The sequence below is a fragment of the Poromitra crassiceps genome (assembly GCF_964638095.1).
Source record: "Poromitra crassiceps genome assembly, chromosome: 17".
Classification (NCBI taxonomy): domain Eukaryota; kingdom Metazoa; phylum Chordata; class Actinopteri; order Beryciformes; family Melamphaidae; genus Poromitra; species Poromitra crassiceps.
In genome coordinates, this window is record NC_139635.1 from 25,687,649 (window position 1) to 25,699,449 (window position 11,801).

The 11,801-nt window shown below is 43.6% G+C and overlaps 1 protein-coding gene across 1 annotated transcript; it reads right to left on the minus strand.

Moving 5' to 3' along the window:
• Nucleotides 1-13: 13 nt before the first annotated feature.
• Nucleotides 14-8,240, minus strand: fam151a (family with sequence similarity 151 member A). Its single transcript, XM_083654007.1, has 11 exons — nucleotides 8,117-8,240; nucleotides 7,861-8,010; nucleotides 7,622-7,784; nucleotides 6,531-6,588; nucleotides 6,350-6,439; nucleotides 5,889-5,965; nucleotides 4,761-4,897; nucleotides 3,921-4,079; nucleotides 2,702-2,808; nucleotides 2,230-2,409; nucleotides 14-419 (listed from the first exon to the last, which is right to left on the minus strand). The coding sequence occupies exons 1-11, from the start codon at nucleotides 8,223-8,225 to the stop codon at nucleotides 75-77; spliced, it is 1,575 nt and encodes a 524-aa protein (XP_083510133.1). The 5' UTR covers nucleotides 8,226-8,240; the 3' UTR covers nucleotides 14-74.
• Between the last annotated feature and the right edge of the window lie 3,561 nt (nucleotides 8,241-11,801).

Consider the following 11,801-nt stretch of genomic DNA (forward strand, 5'->3'; position numbering starts at 1 on the left):
TAAAAATATCTAATTCTGAATTGGTCATGTCGTGATTGGTCTAATGTCTGTGGTTGGTTCATGGTTGCTGAGTTTTATGATTGGTCCATGTGTCCGAGTGTGGCGGCTGCTGATTGGTCAGATATAACATACAGCCTTGTGTCTGTTCTCCCCGTACGCTGGGTCAGAAGTGTCTTCAAGACTTCTTTTCCACTCCACTCCGCCCCCTCCTCCTCCTCCAGTACGAGGTCATATCTGTCCATCAGGGCCACTAGCGAGCGGAGCTCCTCCGCTCGGCTGGGCAGCGAGGCTGCTTTCAGACGCAGAGCCACCCGCTGAGAGCGTCCCGGGGCGGGTGACGGGGTCTGGGGAGGCCAGCTCTGCCCCGCCAGGACCAGGGTCACGTGGGGGAACAGCCTCTCTACTGTGGACACAAACCGCTGAAAGAGAGAGAGATGAGGGGCTTAGAGAGACTATGTACAATACAGACATGGATGACTATGGCAACTAGCCACTTTAGCATTTCTAAGTTTTACTATTCATAAATAACATTACAGATAGTAGTAGTAGTCGTTTATTGTCATTGTATGTCATACAACAAAATTGCAAGATTAACAATGTCATTTTGACTAGTCCTAATGACATTGTGACTCCGTAAATTCCGCACTATAAGCCGCACCGGAGTATAAGCCGCACCTGCAAAGTTGACTGTTTTTTACATATATAAGCCGCACCGGACTATAAGCCGCGGGTGTTTTAATGGTATTTTTTTTTATTGTGTTTTAATGTTTAATTACCATATGTAAGGGTTCATGCACAGAGGGGATTGTCGGGAAAGAGATGGCTGTTTGAGGAAGCTCCCATTTATTAACATTTCAACAAAACAACATAACACAACACCACCTGTGTTTTTTTTTACAGTGCACACAGTGTCCGCGGTGTGGTGAAAAGAGGGCAAGAGAGGAAATTAAAACAGAAGTGGATTTATAGTTAGAAAGAGTGCTAAAAAAGAGAGATTTTTTTTTTTTTTTTTTTTGAAAAAATCCATAGATAAGCCGCACCGTTATATAAGCCGCAGGGGCCAAAAAAGGCCAAAAAACAGGGAAAAAGCCGCGGCTTATAGTCCGGAATTTACGGTAGTCAGAATTTTCATTCAAGTTATCTAAAACAAAACAACGCAACAGTTACAGATATGAAAGTAAGGAAAAAAAACATGTCAAGAAATCTATAACTTGATAATAATTTAGATATTTACAATTAAATTATGACTATTGCTAATTCCAGTTTGAGATATCTACAACTCATTCTGACTAGTTAAAACTTAATTTAAGAGATCTAAATAGGACTATGTAGATAATCGAGAACTCAAGGGAATTAAAGATATCTTGAATTGGTTATGACTAGTCAGAATTAAATTGGAGATATCTGAAACAGAATTACTAGTCATAATCCAGCTGCAGATATCTGTCATGAGAAACCCCATACACATGAATGGCAAAAGCAAGGTCATTTGTCCTAGGAAGAATGCCATTGTGGATATGTGAAATGTTCTTTTTGACTGGGAAGCATTGTATTACAGATAGAATACATATCCAGTGTAGCTATTAAATATTAAAATGACACGGTCAGACTCGCCATCTCCGGCTGCTCTGAATCCTCTCTGCTCCTCCCCACGGCTGTGCAGCAGTCTCTGACGCGGGACGATTGTCACCAAGAAACTCATTCTGAAGGAGTGGAAGTCCCACTCTCCACCTTCTGTTCAGCTGATGTGGTTGATGGACATGGCCTCAGTTGTGTGGATGGAGAGACTCAGGTTCCTGATGACCAACTCACTTAAGAGATTTTTGGCTATCTGGGACCCGTTTCTGGCCTACCTCGACGAGGCTAGGGGCCGACGGGTGACTGGCCCGGCTCATTTCTCGTGGACCCCTTGCGTGGGAACATCTCTTGCAAGCACATAAGCACCTCACCCGGCTGGTAGCACCACGTTGTAGCCTAATGCAATATACTGTATATGTGTGCCTTTTTCTCTCTCTCTCTCTCTCTCTCTCTCTCTCTCTCTCTCTCTCTCTCTCTCTCTCTCTCTCTCTCTCTCTCTCTCTCTCTCTCTCTCTCTCTCTCTCTCTCTCTCTCTCTCTCTCTCTCTCCTTTTCCTGTGTCTGAGACTGATCTATTTTGTTCTTGTATTCCGAAAAACATTGGGAAAAAAATATTGGGGGAGGGAAATGACACGGTCAGACAGACAGGTACCTGTGTATTGTAGCTGCCATGTGAAGCCTCCATGCTGACCCAGACGGGCCTGTAGAGCTGCTGTCTGCTGTACGCTGCGTCCAGCAGCCTCAGAGAAACCTCCAGGAGCTCCTGGCTCTGCACCTGCAGGTGCACCCCCCACGAGCCCCCTGCCTGCAGCCCCACCAGCTGCACCAAGTCCTGCACACAACGTCATCATGTCGAAGCCTGTAGCGACCCACATTTGAGTCAACTAATAGTAGTAGTAGGAGTTGTAATCATCATCATCACATAACAAAATCATATTAAAAATGCATTTTAATACACTTTTTTTTAAAGATGGAAGTATTTTGTTCCAGTTCAATCTCTGCCTCATGGCACTGAGACTTACAAAACGCATCCAAAACCAGTCAAAATCAGATTCATAAGTAGCTGATGTTTGGAGATGATTTTCCTCTGCCAGTAACATGCGTATGGTGATAGTCAGCTGTACCTGTAGTGTGAGCGGGTCTGAGTCAACACCAGAACCGTCCACCAGAGGGACGTCAGGCCGGCTGCTGTCACAACGCACAGCAGCGAGCAGCATGCCACCAGCCCCTTCTGCACACACATGGACGTTACAAACAGAACAGGACAGATGAGCAAGATGAATGCTGCGTTAATTGCATTAATTGAAAGTGCTTGAATTGATATATTTTGTGCAATATAAAAGGAAGTTCTTCTGATTTTTCTTTTTTACTTAAAGAATCATTTTGTCACTGTGAATATGATGGTGTAGTAGAACATTAAGTGCAATTATTATTATTATTGTTTTAAATTGGAGCACTACTGTATATGAGCAGAGAAAACGCTGTAGTGCCACAACGCGGCCACAAGGAAAAGTTAGAAGAGACCGAGTAGCTTTGCGTTCATCTTACAGGTGCCTTTTGCTGTTAGTCAATTGTAATATGGACGATTATTATCTCTAGCCAAGGAAATGAGGGTGAATATTAACTACAGCCGCCAAGAACTTTGACAGATCAGTACTATGGACACTATTTCAATACAGAAACAATACCACAGGAGATCCTCAATATACATCATTCCAAGACGTCATTTGGAGGAATTTTGCCAGGCAAACGAAGGGGGGTGGAGATGGAGTGAAGTTAAACATTGTTCATTTATACTGTTCTAATCACATTGTACTTCTACAAATCTGGTTGAAAATAGGAAAAGTGGCCTTCAACGTTAGTAAATAGGCTACGTTCCCTCTGTCTCTGTCTCTCCCACCGTCTGTGCGTCCTTGTTTCATGCGCCACCTGCCTCAAGAAAGTGCAACGGTCAGGTGTGTCTGTCTCAAACGATGCCGTGGTGAAGCCTTGAATTTGAGGGAATTGGTTCTGTTTAATGTTTAAGAAGGTGTTGGAACCCTTGCTAGTATGAGGGAATAACTGTCAGAACAACATGGTCACGTTTGTTTGTTTGTTCTTAGATTGTTTTTGGTGGCATTTTTGCCTTCATCAGACAAAAAAGGAGAGATGACATGCGGCAAAGGACCTCGCGTCGGATTTGAACCCGCGTCGGCCGTGCGAAGAACTGAGCCTCCGGGATACGCGTGATACGCAGCATGCACCAACATGGTCACGTTTAAGTTAGTAACACCACGATTGAAGTTTCCTGTAGACTTTGGATGATACAGTTGAGTTTGTGTTTTCCAGCAAGCCAAAACGTACCTGACAGCTGAGCCAATAGGGAGGCTCGGTCAGTGATGGTGAACCAATGGATGGCCAGGCTGTCCCGCTCTGTGCCTCCAGACAGGAAGTTGGAGTCTGGGTAGAAGTACTCCATCAGGTCTCCTCCGGGGTAGAATCGCCTCAGACGGCCTTGTTGCCCTGGAAACACAAACAAACATATAAATGAGCGCAAACGGCAACAAAATACTTACACCAAAACATGAGACACACCCCTTTCAGTCTTGGGCTTGGCCAACAGCCTCTGCTCACAAGAGAAACAGAAATCATTTTAGACACTTGTAGCAACTGATAATGTAATAAATAACAATAATATCATATTTAACAAATACAACCTCCCTCTATGTGTTATGTGTTAAGTGTCATGTTATTACATGTTTGAATCACTTAGAGTATAAGTGATTCAAATAAAAAATGTAATAACATGATATTGTAATGATTTTATCCTGATAATATTATAGTACACAAATACTTTATCTGGGGATTATTACATTGTAGGTGGTGTAACCTTTTTACAATATCAGTTTGAAGTTCAACATAATCTGGTAATATTAAACATAGCCACTTAGACCTAGTAAAGGATGTATATGATGTGTGAGAATAGGTAGTATGTATGTGGATGATGTAGTATGGTAGCCTATATGACATGTATAAGATGGTATGTAAAGCTCTATTAGACTGACTGTAATAAAGTGACTGGTTGACAGACTGGTACTCACTGCCTGCCTTACATCAGTGTTGTCATATTTAACTCTGCGAGGTTGCCATTGTAAACTGGGTGACTGTTTTGCCGGCATCCCATTTGACCATGTGCTTGCTTACTTGCGGCCCGTTTAAAGGCAGACAGCGTGGGCTCGTATATGTCGTAGTAGACTCTGGCCGGGTGGCTGTTGTCGCGGACGAACAGCAGGTCGTCCACGCTGGGGTGAATGGAGCCCTGCCACAACGTGAGACTGAACCTAGAGAGACAGCGATCAATGATCAATCTATTGAGCAGGTATTTGAGGTTAAATATCTTGGCCTGATGTTAGATAGGCTACTAGTCTGCAATTTGAGAAACATACACAGATGGTGAGCAGAGTGGCAAAAGCAAACCTATATACGTTCAGAATGATTAGGAACTGTCGACTATTTTATGATGCAAACATCTATATGCACTCAATGATTTTCTCATACCTGAGTTATAGTGTAAGCTAGTCCGACTAATCAATCCTCTTAAGATGATATACAATCGTGCAATAACATTTCTTGACAGGAAGCCAATTATGGTATCATCACTTCCGAGTCCTTGAGAAACTAAATATTTTAAGTTTTGATGACTTCGTTGGTTTCGCTAATATAAAACTCATCTATAAATGTATCCATGATCAGGCACCGCGTGTTCTCTGTGACATGGTGAAACCTCTGGGAGCTTGGGGCACAACCACCAGAGGTGCTGTCGAAAAAGCTCCTCTCCATCTTCTAAACCAGGGGTGCCCAAATTCTTTCCCATGAAGGGCCAAAACTCAATCTGGGTGGAGTAAATGTAAAATAAATGTTGTGGAATTACATTAAAATGTATTGTGTTTTATAGAAAATTAACATTCTAAATCTAACATAACATTTCAATATAGAGCGAAGCTCTTAGGGGGGCCCCCCACCCCCCCCAAAAAATGTTTTTAATTAAGGCCGGCGGCGATTTTTTTTTGTGCCTTTTTTGCATGTTTGAATCTGTTTTAGCCATATTTAGTGGAATATCTAATTTTAAACACACCAATGTTATTGTCTATTGATTGAATTGCTCTCACACTCTGGCCTGGCCTGGCCTGGCTTGGCATGCATTTTTCCCCCCAAATCTGTGGCGGGCCAAAACAAACAGAGCGCGGGCCAAACTTGGCCCGCGGGCCCCAAATTGGGCACCACTGTTCTAAACATTGACAGTGTTGTTTGCGACAGTGAAGTTGTCGTTACCGTGGCGACTGGCTGAGCAGCCAGCTGAGGTGCTGCCAGCCGCTGCGAACCAACAGGGCGTGGGCAGGAAACGTCACCTGAAGAAACAAACCACTTTTATAGGCTTTCACACTTTGACCTTTCCTAAAGGCCCGCCCCTTTTCAGAACCTAGGTCAACTTTCTCATTTCCTGCTAGCTAGTTCAAAGAGGGCGTGCTTCAAACAGTCCTCCCATAGACTTACAGTCTGTCTGTCTAGGAAAGGGGAAAGGTGACCTAGGTTCTGATAAGGGGCGGGGCTTAGAAAAGGTCAATTACTCATTTTAAATCATCAATATATCATGATCAAAGTAATTGTGATATCTTGGTACCTTATAATTACTGTAAACAAATCGTAAATGACGGATATCATTGGTAGCAGTCATATTAGCACTAGTGCTTCTCCAAACGGACACGATTTTCCCCACTTGTGTGTGTTTTTACCTTTTGGGGGACATCTCTGATCATCTCATACATTTCTTCTACCATGGACAGGGTGTAGGTGGCAACGAAGTCCGGAGGAGCAAAGCCAACCTGACCCAAACAGACAGAAACTAAAAGTGACCCGACATAAAGGGCTTACATCTCAAATACATGGCTATAAATACAACTGAATAAACATTACCTTCCATCCAGTAGACAAAGTCACGTCTGGAAACTTCTCCTGGACCAACTGGATAAATCTGGGAAGTGGTGAGGGAGGGAGGGAGGGAGGGAGGGAGGAAGGAAGGAGAGGATGGAAGAGAGAAATACTAAAAACATGACAGCCATAGCAGTCTGGTATTTGCCTGGGTCACAGCACAATAACAGCTGCAGTTTCAGTCATTGATAACATTGTCTCCAGCCTACCCTGGATAATAATAATAAATAAATAAATAAATGTCGTTGTTGCGCTGCCTTGTTCGTTGACCTCTCAAGAGCATTTGATACCATCAATCATAAAATCCTACTCTACAAACTAGAAAGTGTATGTAAACTAGAAAGTGTATGAAAACACGTGTTGACACGGAATGTATACTTACTCTACGTATTTTGTATTTTGCTTCTTAGACATTCTACTTATTTTTGCTATTATCGCATTTACTACTGTTATTCTATGCTATGTTGTGTTCTTCTGCTTATTTTGCTTAATATTGCATTTACTACTGTTTATTTTATGCTATGTGTGTTCTGTGAGCGAGCTACTGTAACTTGTCCCAATTTCCCCCCGGGGATCATTAAAGTCTTTCTGATTCTGATTCTGATTCTGAACTAGAAAGTGTATGAAACCCATGACCAAAATATTCATACATATTATTGTCATTGTTTTACTTATGGATGGAATTAGAGTGAAAATAAATGATCCCCCTTTTTGCTGGGGACCCCCTGGAAACCCCCTCAAGGACCCCACTTTGAGAACCCACTGCTCGAGGTCACCAACGAGTATCCAGCCTACTGCCCATATCCACATCCTTCACCGTTCTGTCATTGAAACTGTTCAATGGTAATTTGAGCCTAAGTGGAACACCTTTCAAGCAAACTGAAAGTTACAATAGGATTTTTGTACACAAATAATGTCTCTCTTCTGCTAGTCTAAATACCACTGCACAGTCTTTAATTTGTCTGCACTTGACTATGGTGATATTGTATATGCATGCTTCACACAAAAATCCAAAATCTGAGATGATTTCTAGTCCTGTGTGATATCAATATAATAATGCTATTGCCCAGCTCTACCCGGTTCCATTGACTGGAGGCAGCCAGCCCGGCATGTTGGGCCCTCTCAGTATGTCAGCATTGAGCCACACGGGCCTGTTGATGCCTCTGCTCCGGTTCTTCTGATCCAGCAGGTCCAGAGAGGGACCCACTGCTTCCAGAGCCTTAAAGTCCAACTTCACACCTGGACAGAGGCAGGGGACAGGTTTACATTGGCTGAATGGTTCTATTCTATTCTATTCACTTTCTATGTCCAGTACCTTTGCTAGAGTCGAGCACGGCCTCCAGCCATTGGTCCAGAGTGTTGTCACTATAAATGACAGGGGGGTGTGCCATGATAGGGACTGACGTCTGATTGGCCGTTAGAAAACCCTCCACGGTGACATCAGCCTCCAGGATCATGACATCACCTGAGGAGGGAAGGAGACACAAACGAGAGATGAAGGAAACCAATGAATAAACGTTTAATAGAGGGATAATACGTTATGTGGTATATGTACGAGTGCCTGTGTTTACTTGCTAGAGCTTTGTTCATTTCAGACTTGTTGTTGGCTCGGTGATACCAGGTAGCCAATAGACCGTCGGCCCTGCTGATGTCACCCGTCTGAACCAGGAAGTCCAGCATGTCTCCACCAGTAGGAAACGAGGGGAGGTGCCCTGAAGAATCTGATTGGACAGTGAGAGACACACAGACACTCAGACAGATATTGACTGTAAACACACTGGGCCTCATAGCATCCGTGCAAAATATGAACTATGAAATATGGATCAATGAAACTTGGTTAGTGTTATTACCATCTAATCATATTGGGCAACTACATTATTCAGGGTTCCCAGGGGGCCTTGAACTCCTTCAAGGTTGTGCATTTGAGAGAAAGATAAATCAAGACCTTGAACGTTTTTGAAAATAGAAGTTAAAATTGAAAGTGCTTGAATTGAGATATTTTGTGCAAGAATAGAAATATGTAACAGCACAGTTGAGAAGTGGTCACACATTCAAGTCTCTCTCTCTCTCTTTCATTGTTGTCTGTAAGCTTCTATAAAGCCTGCTAGTTCTCATGACAAAAGATCAGTGTTGTAACAGTAATGAACCTTGATCTCCGTCTCAAACTATGCCGTGCTGGGTCCTTGGATGTGATGGAATTGGGCCTGGAAAGTCCTTGAAGGTGTGGGAACCTTGTATATGATCCATTTACAATGATTCATGTTTTGATGACCTGCTAATCAATCTGCAATGTTATTGGCTGAGATAGAATAGCAACACAATCTGATGATACTGACAGCCTTTTTTCTTAGTGATATTTATTATTTATTTATATTATATTTGATATTACGTTATGTATGTCATTATTCAATATGATACATTTGACCGTGTCCATGTCAGAATTTAAATATCGCAAGTATTCAAAAAGCCTCTGCAACTGCATTTAGAGTAGACTGTCATGGGATAATAACAACCAGGATAATAACACTTCTGCGAATATATACTGCGCGGGCTCGCCGCACGCAGTTCGCCCGCAGCTCGGCTGCTGCGTGGCCTCACCTGCTCTATAGACCCTTCTCACGGGGGCCATTTTGTGTCGAAAAGGCAGAGTAAACACAGGTGCAAGCAAAACACTAATGAGGGTTTCCAAATTCCAATCAGGGGTTTCCAAATTCCAATCATGGAAGTTGGAAACCCTCATTAGTGTTTTGCTTGCACCTGTGTTTCCCCTGCCTTTTTGACACAAAATGGCCCCCGTGAGAAGGGTCCATTGGCATGCGCAGCGCACAATCGCACTATAGGCCTTTTTTCACAGCAGCCGTTTTGTGTCTAAAAGGCAGGAAGTAGCATAGGTGCACCAACACATTAATTAGGGTTTCAATCTTCCAGTCCATTTAGGTGTTCTGGTCCTGGGGCCCTAATTAGAGAGTTGGTTGCACCTGAGCTTACCCTGTCTTTTAGACACAAAATGGCGGCTGTGAAAAAGGCCCATTGGCATGCTCAACTTCGCATCACTGATAACATCACTGTCACTGAGGATATCACAAAGCCTATGGCATCACTGATGATGTCATAGGCATTGTGACAAAAATATAAACAGGCAGACAGCAGACAGGCTCACTTTTATATGAATATACTGTATGTGTGTGTGTGTGTGTGTGTGTGTGTGTGTGTGTGTGTGTGTGTGTGTGTGTGTGTGTGTGTGTATATATATATATATAATAATCTAATAAGAATATATTCATCGATACATGTATGTAATCTGATCAAACTATCTCATTAGAGTCAGTTCAGGTCTTCCCATAGAAAACCAGTTTAGTATCGATCAAGACTACAATAAATAGATCACATCCACCAGCTTAAAACAGCTTTGGAAACTGTGTTGAACTGATCTCAGAACTGATCTGTGTTAAGGGTGTACCTGACTTGTTGGCGACCACCACGGCGGTGACGGTGATGACAACGAGGAGGATGGCCAGTCCGACCGCCACACACATCATCACCAGCTGTTCTCTAGTCAGACATCCCAGATAGACTCTCTGCTCTCTCTCCTTGTCTGAGTCCGAGTCTTCACAGCGCGGCTGCTTCGTCCTAGAGGAGCACAGTAGGATGCATCATGATATTTAGTGCTTTACTTCGCAGCCAGTCTGGAGCGTCAGATGAGTTTGTAAGTAAGTCCGTCACCAACCTGTTATACTTATCTTCCATGTTCCCTTCATATATCATCTCTCTGCCATTACCCTCCCCTTGTGACATCCTCTTCTCCCTGCTCGCTTTCTTGTGAACTGGATTCCAAAAATGTCGTTTGAAGAAACAGACCAGCAGAGGCGAACTGAGAGAGAGAGACTGAATCACAGAGAGAGAGTTGTTTACCTTCCTTTGAGCACTATCTAAGGAGCAGAGATCAAGTGATTTTGCAGGACTGATAAAGGACTCAGGACTTTCCTCTGATGTCTGGGGTCAAGGTTGACGCTGGGGTCAAAGGTTGAAGCTGGCTGGGATCAGTCTAGCGTTTCCTTTGTCCCGTTTGTTCTCTGCAAAGCACTTTATACTGCACCTGGCCCCATGGCACAACATGATCAATGATATATACTGTACCTGGCCCCATGGCACAACATGATCAGTGATATACTGCACCTGGCCCCATGGCACAACATGATATACTGTACCTGGCCCCATGGCACAACATGATCAGTGATATACTGCACCTGGCCCCATGGCACAACATGATATACTGTACCTGGCCCCATGGCACAACATGATCAATGATATACTGCACCTGACCCCATGGCACAACATGATATACTGTACCTGGCCCCATGGCACAACATGATATACTGCACCTGGCCCCATGGCACAACAGGATATACTGCACCTGGCCCCATGGCACAACATGATATACTGCACCTGGCCCCATGGCACAACATGATCAATGATATACTGCACCTGGCCCCATGGCACAACATGATCAATGATATACTGCACCTGGCCCCATGGCACAACATGATCAATGATATACTGCACCTGGCCCCATGGCACAACATGATCAATGATATACTGCACCTGGCCCCATGGCACAACATGATCAATGATATACTGCAACTGGCCCCATGGCACAACATGATCAATGATATACTGCACCTGGCCCCATGGCACAACATGATCAATGATATATACTGTACCTGGCCCCATGGCACAACATGATATACTGCACCTGGCCCCATGGCACAACATGATCAATGATATACTGCACCTGGCCCCATGGCACAACATGATCAATGATATATACTGTACCTGGCCCCATGGCACAACATGATCAATGATATATACTGTACCTGGCCCCATGGCACAACATGATATACTGCACCTGGCCCCATGGCACAACATGATATACTGCACCTGGCACAACATGATAAATGATATACTGCACCTGGGCTTGAGGTTTCTCCAGGACATCCCCTCATGTCAAGAATCAGATCAGCATTTTCTCTCCCTTCACTGCACTGCGCTGACTGAAACCTGACAGAGAAAACTGTCTGGTCAACAGTGTGACTTAGAGAATGATTTTACGAACAGTGCAACAGTCACGGAGGGATTTGTATCAGTAACCTATTGTGAACAGAAACGCTTCTTTAATCAGGCAAGTTGACAAAGAAACAGTTGGCAAAGATGTCATTTTATGGACTCTGATGACTGTTAACATATACAGTACATAGC